The sequence below is a fragment of the Hyperoodon ampullatus genome, assembly GCF_949752795.1.
Source record: "Hyperoodon ampullatus genome assembly, chromosome: 3".
NCBI lineage: Eukaryota > Metazoa > Chordata > Mammalia > Artiodactyla > Ziphiidae > Hyperoodon > Hyperoodon ampullatus.
The window spans coordinates 33,099,572-33,116,782 of NC_136916.1; the positions used below are offsets into that span (position 1 = coordinate 33,099,572).

General features: G+C 36.6%; 1 protein-coding gene across 5 annotated transcripts; it reads left to right on the forward strand.

The window, feature by feature from the left end:
- Positions 1-967: 967 nt before the first annotated feature.
- On the forward strand, positions 968-17,211 carry ZFAND6 (zinc finger AN1-type containing 6; the record flags this gene model as incomplete). 5 transcript variants are annotated; one of them, XM_079698790.1, is made up of 6 exons in its annotated part: positions 983-1,136; positions 2,381-2,486; positions 3,373-3,473; positions 10,305-10,349; positions 13,532-13,645; positions 16,302-17,211. In XM_079698790.1, 6 exons carry the CDS (start codon positions 983-985, stop codon positions 16,448-16,450), a joined length of 669 nt encoding a protein of 222 aa, XP_079554916.1. In that variant the 3' UTR covers positions 16,451-17,211. The 5 variants fall into 5 exon arrangements, with proteins under 5 accessions (XP_079554919.1, XP_079554916.1, XP_079554915.1 ...); XM_079698793.1 differs by lacking the exon at positions 10,305-10,349 and having other exon boundaries at positions 968-1,136; XM_079698789.1 differs by lacking the exon at positions 10,305-10,349 and having other exon boundaries at positions 2,321-2,486.

The window sequence follows — 17,211 nt, forward strand, 5'->3', positions numbered from 1 at the left end:
TTAAAAGTACAGAGAAGGTACAAATCAGAAAAAAAAAATCACAGTTAACTTTGCCATCCTTGGATATATTCTTTCTTATCCTTATTGATGGTTAATAGATGCTTTTTTTGGTCCTAATTGGGAACATATTGTATATACATTTCATATTGTGCTTTTTCATTCATTATCAGCAATTTCCTCCTTCAAAAAGAATTCTAAAGTATTTTTAATGACTGCTTAACTTTTGAAAAAAATCCATTCTCCTAATGTTAGATATTTAAGTTATTTTAAGTTTGTCAGCATTATAAATATGCTGTAAAACACATCCCTTGTGTGTGTGTGTATATATACATATGTATATATAATCTTCTCCTGATTATACCCTAGTTATTCTATTGAATGAGAATGATTGGTTCAAAAGGGCAATCTTTTACAGGGCTCTTAAGGTGAGTTGCCACGTAGCTTTCCAAAAAGATTGACCCAGCTTCTCATTTAACAGTGTTCTGCCAATTTCTCCACATCTCCACCAGCATTGATATTATGTTCAGTGCTTTTTAAACAGAAAACATTATGTAAGTTAAAACATGAACTTATAGCAAAAGTTTAAATGCTTAAAAGTTAATAATACAACACATAGCAAACTGTATTTCTCATTACTAGGAGTCCAAGCTGAACCTAGACTTAAAGGATTTTCCTTAACATTCTGATGGTGCGGAGTCTTTAGTACAGATTCCCTTCTCTAGTTCATAACATTTTTTGAACCAGTACAGACCTACTTGTGTACAGTGGGTCGGAGATAAAAGTTCAGTTTGTATCCTTTTGATCTTTATTTTTTTTCTGTCTCTTCCTCAGCCTATGTGTTGAGACAGCTGCACAGAGTGGTTTAGGGTAGCGTATAAGTGCATTTTCCTTTATTATATAAAGCAAATTTGGATAATGTATGATTGTAGTGTGTGAGTTCTTTGCTAATTCTGTGTAAATTTCAGGTGTGCAACAGAGGAACATGGCTCAAGAAACTAATCACAGCCAAGTGCCTATGCTTTGTTCCACTGGCTGCGGATTTTATGGAAACCCTCGTACAAATGGCATGTGTTCAGTATGTTATAAAGAACATCTTCAAAGACAGAATAGTAGTAATGGTAGAATAAGCCCACCTGGTAAGTAATTCTTACCTGGTAAGTAAAACACAGCACTATTCATAACTGAGATACACCTGAATAGCACAGGGTACCCAGTACCTTTTTCTGCTTTCACATTTTACTTCTATTACTACACTTACATCAGGAAAATGTCTCATTACATAATGTGATTATCAGTGGTAGGGAAACAGGAATAGTATCTTTACCCATTGAAAAGAACTACTTCTTACTTGCTGTGTTAGAGAATTCTATTATCTTATTAAAATAGAGGCACACTTCATTCAAGTATATATAGCTGTCCTGGAAAATAAGGTGTAAGGGAGTGAGGGCTGTACGAGGACCTTGCTTCTTTTATCTAGGCTGACTTTTGAAGCCAAGACAGTTGTAGAAGGAAAGAGTGAGTTATATATAGCCACAGCTGACAGTAGAAAAAGCCTTTCTCCATTAGGAAGGAGAGGTGTAACAGTTTGACTCAGATAAAGAGATGTTCATCCCCAGTTCATATGAGTTCTTTATGCATTTTTATGTCAAAGGATTTTCCTGGAATTGAAGTGGCTTTTGTTTCAGTAGTTGTGTAAGAAGGATCATGAGGATTTTGAGTATAAGCTTTGCAAAAGTAAAGTGTTAATGGTACTCATCTAGGATAGTTCTCATGTAGGTTAATGCCTAAATGTATAGGTTTTTGTGGTGAATGAAAGTGCAGGCTGTTACTTAGTTCATTTAAAATTGTGTGTAGAGTCTTTCTCATCATTGCTTCGTGTTGAAGCCAAAAGCTAGAATCATTTAATCAAAACTTCTTTACTTAAGGCTAAGATCAAATGAATATAAATTATTGTTTTTTAAGTCATCATCTACATTTCTGCCTTATAAAGAACAGGTAAAGTAATATAACCTGAGCACAGATTTTAATTTTGAACTTATGTTTGCCTTACTGCAAAATTCTTTTTTACGTGAAATATTTGTGCGCTAGTACTTGGAAGATATTTGTGAATTAAAGGGTTTGGGTAATAATCAGTCCTAAGAAATAGTAGTTTAATTTTGGATATATACATTTTGTATATGGTTTCCTTGGTTAAAATCAGCATTCTTTTCATAGGAAAACTATTGAAAAAATTTTAACTAAAGTAATGAACCGGCATATTATATAGTAAAACAAAATCCATATACTATATTTCGTGGAAAACTGATCTTGATTTTTGTAGATGAGGTGTTGGCCTGCCCAGGGTACAGAGTCACTAACCTGAGATGTGGTCCTGTTACAGCACCTGTCAGTAGTCTGTCTGAGTCTTTACCGGTTCAGTGCACAGATGGCAGTGTCCCAGGGGCTCCGTCGGCGTTAGACTCTACATCTTCGTCTATGCAGCCAAGGTAAGATGTGGCCTCTGAAGTGTGACTGGAAAGCTATTGAAAAATAAAGCATATATTCCATATGATCAGTTCTGTTAAGAAGGAAATCTATGTAGTCACTTTAGGATTAACTGGCATAAAATTGTATCTGTCTCATTATTATTAGTGACTAGTCAGAAAAATCTTTTTATTGGTTTTAAATTGGGGTGGGAGTAGGGAGTTGTCTTTTAGTCTCAGATTTCCTTTCAGACAGGTTTTTCTTTATTTCTCTTCATAATATATCCTGACCAACCCTTGAAGTCCTTCTGAAGCATGTTCAGTTCTTCTAGTCATAGGCTTATTATGCAAGTACTAGTGCTTTGTATTAAAAAGTACAGTCTTGTCACAGGTTCCCTTCGTTTAATATCATGATGTGGTGCTGATATCTATTTGTATCGTAGTATATTTTTTCTTTTTAACTTTGAAGTCACATCATTTAGAAGCCTGAAAACACAGAAATGTTTGTTTTATTCTTATTCTACTGTTAGGAAACAGATATTAAGTTTCTACTCTGAAGTTCCTTTTTCCAGTTTATGATGGGAGATACTAAGTTCTGCTATGCCAGTGTGTCATATACAACTTGTATTAGGGTTCCTGAATTATGTCTTTATCATACTAGTTTTCATTTAGTGAATTCATACACAGTGGACATATACTGCTGCTTTATTTTCAAAGCAATAAACTTCTGGTCCAAATTGGTCTCAGGTTTCAAAGCTCTATAGTTATGTTTAAGTTATAAAAAAAATGTATCTCTGATTAATTCTTGTCTTAATGATCTACTTACATATGTGAACTCTTATTAATCACTTTAGTTACTATTCATGCATAGAGATCATCTTTTAAAATCTAAATATTTTTGCTTTTCTAGCCCTGTATCAAGTCAGTCACTTTTATCAGAATCTGTAGCATCTTCCCAAGTGGACAGTACATCTGTGGATAAAGCAATACCTGAAACAGAAGACCTGCAAGGTTTGCACATGAACTAGCATATATTTTGTCATTTATTTAACATTTGAATATTACAAGCCAGGCACTATCTTAGATGTGTATGTTTTTTAAATGACCTGCATAAGATAACATATTTTTACATTTGTTTTCTTTATGAGCAGAATATTTTATATCCTCAGGTATTTAATTGACTGAAATGTTGGGAGCCATTTCCCACTTACATGTAATTAGGTCATCAGCATAAACATAGAAAATTAAAAATCTGTTTTGTTTAAGAAATATAATTAAATGAATGAGTGGTGGTATTATACTGTTCTCTTTTACTGTTTTGCCCAATTTAACCTAAATACTATTTCCTCTCCCAGCAAACTGGGGCTGCTGGTTGGAGAGGAATCTCTTGCTTTTGACTCAGGTTATCTAAGTGACTGATTATTTTGACTGGCAGTGACCTCCTCTTTCCCCGTGTGTGACTTCCAGCACAACAGTCACATTCAGTTACTCTTATTTACAGCATGGTGTCTCTTGTTCTTGCCCATGCTCTTTATATCCACATTATGTGGATTAAAGTGAAGTGGATCTAGGAAGACTTGAAAATGTGTTTGAAGGCTTTCTTAGTGGGCAGAGATGGTGGAGGAGGCATTTAGGATGCTGTTAAAAATCTGTGCTTAGTTATATTCTGTTAGTGTGTGGAAACAATGTGTAAGTTGAGAAGGATAGTCTGGAAAGACAAGTCCAAAGATGAGCTGTGTGTCATTTTACCTATGGCGAGATTTAAAGGGAGGAGATGCCATGCCCAGTGAAACCTTCCATTGTACATGGTGTTCACAGGGTGGTGACAGATATATCTGGCAATCTTAGCTGAAGTTTAAATTCAGTTAAGCTAGCTAATTTCCCTTCCTCTGATTTCATGCCCAACAAATGATTGGCATAATTTGCCTCTTTGTAGATTTTGCTATAGAAAAATGTACTGTCTGGCCAACATAAGTATTCCAGTATAATATTCTAAATATTCATAAATATTATGGGAATAATTTTTATTTTTTAGTTAAATAGGAAAATATAAGGACGGGCAGAGATAAGGAATATTTTAAAAACAGAAATAGAAGAATTCCCCAAATCTAGTTATCCATTAGACATGGGAAATAAGATAGGGGTGGTATTAAAGCTTTCAGTTGTATGACAGTTGAAATGGCAATGGTGTGGTTGTTTGTGACAGGGACGTTGAAAGAAGTAATGGTTAGACAAGATTTTAGATAGAGTAAATTGGAATTGGTCAAATTCCAAAACTTAAAATCTCAATTGGAGGTTGTAGATAGTCAATAGGTATTTAAATGTATGATCAGTATTATGTCTGATATTTGGAAGTCCTTGGCACAGGTTGAAAATGAGAGGCAAAATCAAGAAGAGCAAGTAGGATAATGAGTCAGCAAAGGGGAGAGGAAGAAGTCATCTAGATCCTGGTTAGTTTTAGGCCACAGATGTCAACAGAGAATTTTCAAGAAGCAAGGGTTGCTTAGCAATTTTGAGAGAGAGCTAAGTAAGGAAGAATGAAAATAGGCTGCCAACCATGAAGGTGTTATTTATGTTTTACAATCGAACAAATTTTAGAATGTTGGTAGTGGGAAAATATATGCTGCTTAAGAATAAAATAGCAGGCATTTCCCTGGTGGTGCAGTGGTTAAGAATCCGCCTGCCAAGGCAGGGGACACGGGTTCAATCCCTGGTCCAAGAAGATCCCACATGCGGCGGAGCAACTAAGCCTGTGTACCACAACTATTGAGCCTTCACTCTAGAGCCCGTGAGCCACAACTACTGAGCCCATGTACTGCAACTACAGAAGCCTGCACACCCTAGAGCCCGTGCTCCTCAAGAGAAGCCACTGCAATGAGAAGCCCACGCACCACAACTAGAGAAAGCCCACACACAGCAACGAAGACCCAATGCAGCCAAAAATAAAATAAATAAATAAATTTTTTTAAGAAAAAGAATAAAATAGCAGTTGTTTTGCAAGTTTGACAAAAAATGAAGATTGTAAGTTGGTGAACTAATGTAATATGAAGTGACATTTATGGTGTATGGAGAACAATATAGTTTTCTCCACATAGCCATAGATACATTAATGCAAACGGTGGTCTTGATGCCATTTTAGGAGAAATTGTAGAGGGGTTTTAAATTGTATAGACTCCTTTTTTCACTGTAATTTCAATGACTTTTAAGTTAAACCAGTATTAACTTTTAAGTACCTTTTAAAAACTTAGCATTCATAATTTCAGCATAGCGGAATCTTTGAACAATCAGATGTAAGTTTCATGTGAGTTTGAGAGGATTAGTTTTCAATGGGTAAAATCTCTTAACAGCCTAGTTTTTTAAAAATATCTTATACTGTTGAATTTAAAATGTCTATTATAAACATGCACACGAATATATGTATATATATACATATATATACACATACACTGATAACACATAATGAACTTGTGATTTCCCTATTTGATAGGAACAAATGCAGAGAATATTTTTTCCATCTACTTAATAGATGGACGAAAAGAGAAGAAGCCTTTGACTGAAGTCCTGTGGTCATTTGAGCTGTAACTGGAACCTAGGCACCTGACTCTAGGCCGTTATTCTTTCCACTAGACAGTTGTGCTTCCTAGACTAGGATGTCCTTGTGTGTGTTTCTGTTGCCATATCCAGCCCTCCCTCAGTTCCCAGGGTAGGATCAACTGGTTTGGTGACCTACCCAGGTATCTGTTTTCTTCCTTATTATTGCACTTGTATTCCTCAAGGGAAATTTTTTTAGATAGGAAGATCATCCCAGGTGGAAGAGGGTACAAGAGTAGCATCTGTGTGCCTAAGCCAGAATTTCCTAACATTGTTGTTGGAGTTTTCAGAATAGTGTCCTTGAAACAGCTTTTTTTCTCTGTAGGTATTCTGCTTATAATTAGGTAAGTTGCCACCAGGTGGGTGGTACTGCTTCCATTTTGTCCTCATGGCTCTGAATAATTTTTCTACTGTTTAACGGAGAAGCTCTGAAGAATTTTTTTCATGTTTACCTGAGAATTTACCATATTACTGCATCTTTCTTGTTTAATTATGCCTTTTAACTTAATAAACAACAGTACCTCACTTACACAGTATCAGTTAGGAATGACAGATTTCCAGTTTATGAAAGCTTAGCTTTGTATTAAAAAAAATTTTTTTAAGGTTTTTTTTTTTTTTTTTTTTTTTGGCTGCGTTAGGTCTTTGTTGCTGCACACGGGCTTTCTCTAGTTGCCGTGAGTGGGGGCTACTCTTCGTTGTGGTGCGCGGGCTTCTCATTGCAGTGGCTTCTCTTGTGGAGCACGGGCTCTAGGTGCACAGGCTTTAGTAGTTGTGGCATGCAGGCCCTAGAGCACACAGGCTTCGGTAGTTGTGGTGTGTGGGCTCAGTAGTTGTGGCTTGCAGGCTGTAAAGCGTGGGCTCAGTAGTTGTGGAGCACGGGCTTAGTTGCTCCTCGGCATGTGGGATCTTCCCAGACCAGGGCTCGAACCTGTGTCCCCTGCATTGGCAGGCGGATTCTTAACCACTGGACCACCAGGGAAGTCCCAGCTTAGCTTTTTAAAAACAAAAACTTTTAAGTGTCTTTGTGCACTCTAAACTATCATACTTCATTTCTATTAGAACAATATGCTTAACTTCAGTTAACCTCTCAGTCCCTCAGATATTGGAGCAGAGTAAAAAGAATATGGAATTTGGATTCAGAAGTTCTGTTCTCTTTGAGCCTTATTTTAATTACTTTTGAAGGAGAATAATAATCATGTCCACCTTAGAAGTTACTAGAAGTCAGTGAAATAAGATGAAATGTGATTTGTTAATAACTACAGAGGACATTCTTATTCTGTATAATACCAGTGTTTTGGGAGGCTTAGCATAAGAGAATATTGAAGCTTTCCAGCAGTAGAATGTAATCATGACTAAGGTGGTGAGTTCTCCATCACAGAAGTGTTTTCAGAGAGCTGACTTACTGTCAGGAACAAAGTAGAGGGGATCTCTGCACTGAGTGGCAGAGTAAATTAGAATTCTCATAGTCTTTTCAGCTCTGAGGGCTCCTTTCTTCATACCAAGTTGAATTGTCAGATCAGTGGTTCAGAACAATCAGAGGGGAATAGTCCCTTTCAACTAAAAATCAGAAATTTGTATGGATTAAAAATCAGAGACGGATTCTTAAAGAGTGGGTGATAATAGCCAATACAATCTGGACAAAGTTGGAGGACTAACAATTCCCAATTTAAAAACTTTATACAGGCTACAATAATCAAGACTACATGGTACTAGTATGAGGATAGTCATATAGATCAATGGAATAGAATTGAGAGTCCAGAAATAGCATTCTCACATTTACAGGCAATTGATTTTCCAACAAGGTGGTGCCAAGATCATTCCATAGGGAAAAAAACATGATGCTGGGCCATTTAAACAAAGTTGGATTCCTACCTCACACCATACACAAAAATTTACACAAAATACATCAAAGACCAATATGTACGAGCTAAAACTATAAAACTTGTAAGAGAAAACAGGCATAAATCTTCATGACCTTGGATTAGGTTTCTTTAGACATGACACCTACAGCACAAGCAAAGAAAAAATAGACACATTGAACTACATCAAAATTAAAAACGTTTTTGCTTCAAAGGACAAAGAGTGAAAAGACAACACAGAAAGGGAAAAAATTTGCAAATTGTATATCTGATTAGAACATATAAAGAAATATAATTCTACAATAAAGACAACCCAATTTTTAAAAGGGCACAGGGTTTGAATAGGCATTTCTCCAAAGAAGATATAAAAATGGCCGAAGTGTTAAGGATGTGGAGAGATTGGAACCCTCATTCATTATTGTTGGGAATGTAAAATGGTGCAGCCACTTTGGGAAACAGTTTGACAGTTAAAAAAGTTAACTCAAAGTTAAATAGAATTAACTATATGACTGAGAAATTCCATTCCTAATTCCCAAGAGATTGAAAAAATTGTTCACACAAAAACTTATATAAGAATATTCATAGCAGCATTATTCATAATTAACAAAACACGGAAAGAACCCATATGGCTGTCAACAGATGATTGGATAAACAAGAAGTGGTATATTCATACACTGGAATAGTAATTCGGCCGTAAAAAGGAATGACGTTCTGATATGTGCTGCAACGTGGATGAACTTTGAAAATATACTAAATAAAAGAAGCCAGGTACAAAAGGCCAGCGTATTGTATGACTCCATTTTTGTGAAAGATAGGCACCATGAAGAGGGCTTTTTTGCTGGAGAAGAGTTTGTAAAAGCAAAAGCATACTGGTAGGAAAACACGAAATTTGGGAGGTAGAACAACAGTTGCTAGGGTGGCCAGTTCAGACAAGTATGTGTTGGAACTGAAGTTGGAAAGATTGTCTAGAATAAGGTCATGGAAAATCTCTAAGGTATTGGGTTCTAATCCATGATAAGGGAAGAGAGCCATTTTGAAGGTTGGTTGCTTCTTTTTGTTTGTTATAAGATGACACAAAGTTGTATTTTAAGGATTAATTTAACAGTATTTTGCCTCCAAATAGCTGCTATTAGAAACTGATCTCATTTACAGGGCTGCTCTCTTCAGGATGGTGGCCACCAGCCTCATGTGATCACTTGAAATGTGGCTAGTCCGAAGTTAGATATTTAGTGCATATTTATTTGCTAGTTACACTCTAGTTGTAACATATACAGTGCTTTTGAAGACTTAGTAGCAAAAAAGACAGTGAAATATTCTATTAATACTTTTCATATTGATTTCGTATTTAAATGGTAACATAAATTAGTTTTATCTGTTTCTACTTTTTAACATACCTGCTAGAAAATATAAAATTAAATATATGATTCTCGTTATTTTTTTTTGGACCCTATTTTTTTTGGATCCTATTAGCCTGCTATGCAGGCTAATTTTTCTCTTGAATATTAAAAAATTTTTTCATTTTGTAATGGATTTTTTTTTTTCTGTGTTGGTCTTCGTTGCTGTGCGAGGGCTTCCTCCAGTTGCAGTGAGCGGGGGCTACTCTTTGTTGCAGTGCGCGGGCTTCTCACTGCAGTGGCTTCCCTTGTCGCGGAGCATGGGCTCTAGGCTCACGGGCTTCAGTAGTTGTGGCACGTGGGCTCAGTAGTTGTGGCTCACGGGCTCTAGAGCACAGGCTCAGTAGTTGTGGCGCAGGGGCTTAGTTGCTCCACGGCATACGGGATCTTCCCGGACCAGGGCTCGAACCCGTGTCCCCTGCATTGGCAGGCGGATTCTTAACCACTGTGCTGCCAGGGAAGTCTTGTAATGGATTTTTGAGCTAAGAATAACATAAAGATCATTTTGTCCTCCCCCTTATTTTTCAGGTAAGGAAGTGAAGTCCAGAGAAGGGAAATGAATTTTATCCTAATGGGTCATTGTAAAAGTGTACATTTATTCACTAAATATCTGTTGAGCAACCGCTCTGTGTAAGCACTGGGTATACAGTGGTGAATAGAAATAGTCCCCACCCTCAGAATGCTTAGTGTAATCCTTGAATGAGACTTGTCATGACAAGTTATATATATGGATATATGTTATATATATACCATGTCCATATATGTAAGGGATATATGTTATATTACATAGATATTGTATCTACTGTAAGATAATGTTCGGGGATTACGTATTAATGTCATCTTATGTTCAGTTTTATTTTTCACCATGTGTCTTGACTATGCCCCCAAACAGGTAGTGCTAAATAGTTTTATGTACTCATTGTTATATTTGTGTACTTTTTTCTTTCTTTTCTTTCTTTTCTTCCCTCCCTCCCTCCCTTCCTTCCTTCCTTCCACAGGACGCAGAGCAGGGGACCTTGTTCCTCTTGAATGTGGTCCTCCATGTGGGTCGTTAAACTAATTTTACCTGCCTGGTGCTTTTTGAAGTATCTTTAAAGTAGTGGCCAGAAGGCTTTGTCTAGTTGAGATTACCATTAAAAATTATTAGCAAGTGCTGTATGTACAGTTTATCTCTCAGCCTTTATGCCATTGCATAGGCCTCCCAAATAGCCCTTTAGGACCAGTGGATGCAACACAGGCAGCCACCTATTCTTAATCATTAACAAGTGGGTATTCTCTGTTTACAATTCTCAATTCAGAATATGAAAAACTGCCTAGTTCTGAGGAAACTGTCCTTATTTTGGCTTCAGGTTCAATAAGAGTATGGCCCTTTGGCCCTTAGTCTACTGTATGGCTTGTTTGCTTGCTTACTTGCTTGCTTATTTATTTATTTATTTATTTAGTATGGCCGTTTTAAAAGATTGTTTCCTTTTATGTAACTTAGAGTTTGATAATTATGGTTTGCCTTGATCTTAAATCTCACATGAAAATTGGGGAAACAGGAGTAATTTCTAAGAATCTTAGACTTTTACAGAATACTGTTATCATCTTGCCCATGAATTCATTTGGTAAATGTTTAAATTCAGGTACCAGCCAATTACTGCAGGTAAGCTAAGGTTACCTTAGTCTGATGAGGATATAGTGGACATTGGTCAGCCTCAAATTTGAACCCTAGTTTATAAGCTTTTAGCGTGCCCCTGATCCTTCACTTCAAAGGTTATGCAGTTACCTCAGTTAAAGAGAAACCATTTGCTTTGACAGATCTTTAGGGTTAATATTGTGAAATGTCTCTGTTGAGGTATGCAGTAGCGTTTGTATCCATAGCAGATAAATGTATTTTCACTATTCTCCATTTCCAGATACCAAAGTTTGTGTCTCAGTAGTTAAATTGGTTTTGTTAAATATGTAATCTTGTGGGATAGTGGTGTTGTTTCTGCCAGTAAAGCATTATTTATATTAGTATATTTGAATATCAGACTTGCTTGGGAGAATAGGTATGCCTTATAGATTTCAAAGGTAATAAATAGAATAGATTCTTTTCTGGTTGCAAGTTAACTATTTTTGAGCTCTTTACACACAGCCAAACCTTATCTGATACTATTCTAGGAGCTGGGGATAAAGCAGTAAGTGAGACATTCAGCCCCTGCCCTCATGGAGCTTACATTCTAGGGGCATATACTTATTAAAAATAAAAGGCTTTATGTATCCACATTTTGTTTCAAAAAAAAATGTAGATATTGGTAGCACTGTCTCCCATCTAGCTTTAGAATGTCCAGGTGGAATAATCATGTTATAGAGTTCTTCATTCATGCATATTTATTTGTTAGTTTGTGGTGTTTTGCCTTTTGTCATATTTTGTTAAAATATGAGATAATGTGTTAACATAAGCAGGTTAGAATCCATTACATCAAATGTTTGAGCATCTACTGTGTAGTTCACTGTGATAGGTGCTGGAAATTCAAAGAGGGAATAGGATGCTATCCTTCTCAGCAGGCTTACAGTGTAGTTGGGGAAATGGAGCACATAAATACAATAGGTAAATAACTCAATACTAATTCAGTTCAACAGATATTTATTGAATGCCTGCTGTGTAGTAGAGGCACTGGTAACAAGGATGAAAATGACAGGTTCCTGCCCTGAAAGGTTAAGGGCAGGTTAAAGTCAAATAGGCATTTATAATGTAATAGTACAGAAAGTGCTACTGGGCATAGTAGGGTTTCCTAGTCTAAGTTGTGGGGGAGGGAATGGAGTAAGAGCTGATAATATAAGCTTAAACAAAAAAGACACATTGGAGTTAGCCAGGTAAGGAGGAGAGGGACAAGAGGGGCATAGGAAAAGTGTTCCACGTAGAAAGGGCAACTTTTACAAAAAGCCCAGAGGTAAGAGAGAATTTAGTATGTTTAGGGAAACTGCAAATACTTCAGTATGCCTGAAGCATGGAGTATTGTTGAGGAATGGGGAGAGACAAGACTAGAAAAGAAGGATGAGAAAAATCCTGAAGGACCTCTGGGCTTTATTTATCCTGGGGGTTTGTGGGGAGTCGTCAAAGAATTTTAAACATTGGAGGGCACATCATTAGATTCTCATGTAAGGCAAATGATTTGGATGCAATGTGTGAAGCACGGATGGAAGAGGGGGCTCATGTGAAGTGCCCAGAATTTGGTAGAGAGCACTTAAGGGAATTAAGGGTAATCAGAATGAAACATTGCAAGAGAACTGAGACAGGGTTTCCTGGAGGCTTTAAAGGGCAATTGATCTAGGTGAAATGAGAGAAAGGAAGTCCTTTTGAATTGGTTGTACACAGCAAAGGTACCTGGCATAGTCCCATAGATTGGTTAAGTGGTAGATTACTGAAGAAGGAGGACTGGTTGGTGATAAAATTGGAGAGATTAAATCCTTGATCCCTGGCAAGTCACTGACTTTTATAACAAGATACCATGTCTGCTAGGTCACCTGATAGATTCTAACTCTAGTAACAGCATTTGGGAGGGCCAGGGTAGTTAGTGAGAGGGAGTGGCGGGGGTCACATTAGTTAGGATTTAGGGGCAATAATTAGACCTGAATTTTGGTGCAGCTGGCCTTGGCTTCAACACTTAAATCAATTTATTATCTTAATTATAACATTTTAATCAATTTGTCTTATTCTCAATATTTTAAAGGTTTTATATGAAACATTCTGAGAATTTTGAACATACTTAGTATTCCACTAAATCTTGGTTTCAGGCTTTTTCCCCTTATTCTCTTTGAAATCTACATAGTTCTGAGCTCAACAATATTTAGAAGTTTGCATGTGACCATTTTCTTACACACTCCCTTAGAATACCCAAGTAGTATTTGTGTGTTGTATGTCTTTTATTGGCCAAATACATAATTATTAGAAATTTTAGAAAATAAAGTGCTTTTAGAGTCACTTGTTAACATGCCAGTGTATAGTCTAGATTTTCTCCATGTGTGTATACATACATGCATACTTAACATACATAGATGCATTTCACCAAAAGGGGGTCATATTATATAAACTACTTTGTAACTTAATGTGAGCATCTTTCCATGCTAGTAAATAAATAAATTACTCAGTTATCCTCTGAATAAACAGATCAGTGGGGGTGGGGTGAGGGGTAACAACCACCCAAATTTCAAAATCTCATTGAATAATTCAATTTTACCACCTTCCTATTTTTATCAGCTTCAGTATCAGAAACGGCACAGCAGCCATCTGAAGAGCAAAGCAAGTCTCTTGAAAAACCAAAACAAAAAAAGAATCGCTGTTTCATGTGCAGGAAGAAAGTGGGACTTACTGGTAAGGGCCTAAATCACATGGTTTAAAATTAAGATTTTATTTATGATGATGCATGACTTACTATTAATGGCTTCAATTAAGATTGTTTCTGTTCCCATATGAGTTAATAATGGATATGCTTCACCTTCTGAATTTTCTTAAATAAAAGTAGCTTTAATTACATACCTAATAGTGAAATGAATAACTTTTCTTTTAAAAATTCGTTTCAGCTGAGTTTGAGAATATTAGACAGGTAAGGTCAGTGCGCCAGGTGCTTGTGAAAGGGCAAAGATGCGGCTCCTGCCTTCAGAGAGCCGAATTTGTTGTGTGAGAGAGAATATTTAAGTCCTTGGTGAGCTGTGAAGTACTTTCTCTATGTAAAGTGGCTAGTCACAGGTTGTCATGAGGGTTCAGAGAGCTCATATATGTAAGGTGATAGCCACGTGCTGCCACACAATAAGTAATCAGTACATGTTGACTACTGTAACAGAGCTCTGTTAGCTGGGATTGTTATTAAGAGAGGGAGAAGAAAATGTTTGAAATATTACTTGGATATTTGGCAAAGAGAGTACATTTAAGTGCAGTCAAGTAGATTTCTTTGGGAATTCAGGGATGGGTGTGAGTAATTTATATAAAAGAAGAGGAGTAGAGGCCCATCAAAGTCCTGAAGGTAGACTGTTTCAGCTGGGTCTGGAAAGACGAGTGGGAGTTAATAACTGATGGGAATGGGAACATTTCAGGCAAAAAAAATATATATATATATATATATCTTGAACGAAAGCTCACAGAAAGGATAGGGCATGTTTAGGGGACCGTAAAAGGGGATTGTAGCACAAAATATATGAAGAAGGGGGTTAGATACCACCATAGAGATAAGGCTAATGATGTGTACTGTGGTTAATTGATGGGGAACAGTTGCAGCTATAAATAGTTACCATTTACTGTTTACTATGTGCCAGGCATTGTGCTGAATACTCTGCCTAAGAAATTGGCTTAAGAGGAGATAAGTTTTGTTTTGTTTTGTTTTGTTTTTAATTTATTTTTGGCTGCGTTGGGTCTTTGTTGCTGTGCGTGGGCTTTCTCTAGTAACAGCGAGCCGGGGCTACTGTTCATTGCAGTGCATGAGCTTCTCATTGTGGTGGCTTCTCTTTTGCAGAGCACGGGCTCTAGGTGCGCGAACTTCAGTAGTTGTGGCACATGGACTCAGTAGTTGTGGTGCATGGGCTTAGTTGCTCCGCAGCCTGTGGGATCTTCCTGGACCAGGGCGCGAACCCGTGTCCCCTGCATTGACAGGCGGATGCTTAACCACTGTGCCACCAGGGAAGCCCGAGATAAGATTTTGAGTAAATTATGCTTTAGGAAGGTTTATCTGGCTAAGGTGTAGATAAAGAGGAAAGGAGATTTACAGTCTGATATCAGAGATGTTTAAGACTGGCCCGTGCCTTGGCAAATGTATTTATTTAAAGAGTACAGACGTGAACAAGTAAGGCCTTTTAAAGTGTACATATTTAGCACCTTTCTAAACCTCAGAAACTTCGACTTCATGATTAGAAAGAAGGCTGCGACTTAGTAATTTCTGTCTTGTCAGTCTAGTATTATTCTTGGCTCCATTTTTCATTCATTATTATGAAATTATAGGGGAATTCCTTGGCGGTCCAGTCGTTAAGACTCCACGCTTTCACTGTTGAGGGCCCAGGTTCAGTCCCTTGTCAGGGAACTAAGATCCCACAAGCCATGTGGTGCAGCCAAAAAAATAATAATAAAATTTTAAAAATAAAAGAAAATTATGAAGTTACAGAGTATCTTTTTGAAGTTTAAAAAATTTGGTAAAGGAAGTTTACATCAAATGTCAATGTTTAAAATATTGATTCCTATCTTCCATTTCCAGTAATTCCATCATACCATAAAATCCTAATTTGGGGGTGCAGGACTGGTTTTATTTTAAAGACTATCCACACTGCTTATTTCTCTGTTTTGGCTTCAATTCTTGGGGCATTTCCCTAAAATCAGTAGCATTTATTGCATGTTTACTATATGTTAGGCACTTAATACTTCCTCATTTAATTCTTACTGTAAGTGATTCCAAAGTTAGAGATGCAGAAGCTAAGGGTCAGAGAGGCTAAGTAATTTGCCTGTGTTAGTAAATAGATTCAGGCTTAGGCAACCGTAACTACATCTCATGCTCTAAATCACTCAGCCAGATTACAGTTCACCTCACCATTGGAGGTTAGCCAAGGAAAGCTAATACAATGCTATTTGTTAACAGTTCTGTCAAAAGTTTCATTTCATCTTCCTTAATTAAATCTTAAGATTACCTTCTGACAGTATGCTTATTTTTTCACATTGTAGTATTTGAGGAGTATTTCACATTTTCAATTTAGCAACCCTATTTTTGATAGGAAGCAGTTGTGTCACAGGTGAAAACTTGAGCTCAGAGAAGTGGTTATGACTTGGTCTGCTGATACAAACCTGTATTTGTATTTGTAGGTAGGAAAAAGAAATGAAGCTATCAGCTATGGATTTTGAGAATGTTACTAGGTTGTGAAACTGCTTGTTTGGAATGATTCTTCAGATTGCTGCCCTAAATATATTCTCTTTTTAACATGAATTATGCTAGAGAGTTTAATATTTTTAGACCTTCCATTCAACTCACGTATGTGTATTAATCCATTTTCAGGGTTTGAATGTCGGTGTGGAAATGTTTACTGTGGTGTACACCGTTACTCAGATGTACACAATTGCTCTTACAATTACAAAGCTGATGCTGCTGAGAAAATCAGAAAAGAAAATCCAGTAGTTGTTGGTGAAAAGATCCAGAAGATTTGAACTCCTGGAATAAAAAATCCTTCGACCATCTGCAAACTAAAAATTGACTTGAGTTTTTTTTTCCTAGTCATTGGGAATGTAGAGCAATGTATCTTGCATAGACCTTTTAATCATGCATGTCATCAGAAGAATAGATTTTTGTTTTTGTTTTGAAAATGACTCCGAACATTTATTTACATTGCAGTTTCTGTGGCTGAAAAGACTTAAGTAAACTTTACAAGTATTATCCTTTTAAGATCATTTTAATTTTAGTTGAGTGCAGAGGGCTTTTATAACAAACGTGGAGAAATGTTGGAGGGCTGTGATTTTTCCAGTATTAAACATGCATGCGTTAATCTTGCAGTTTATTTTCTCATTGTGTATGTATATATAGCTTTTCTCTGCAGCACGATTTCTCTTTTGATAAATGCCCTTTAGGGCACAACTAGTTATCAGTAACTGAATGTATCTTAATCATTATGGCTGCTTCTGTTTTTCATTAACAAAGGTTATACATATGTTAGCATATAGTTTCTTTGCACCCACTATTTATGTCTGAATCATTTGTCACAGGAGAGTGTGTGCTGATGAGATTCTAAGTTTGTGTGTTTTTAAATTTTTTTGAGCAAGGGAAGGAAAAGCTGTATGCATTTCATTGCTGACTGCAGGTTTCTTTCAGATTACGTTCATTGGTCTGTGTGTATACAATATGAAGAATGATCTGAAGTAATTGTGCTGTATTTATGTTTATCTACCAGTCTTTGATTAAATAAAAAGGAAAA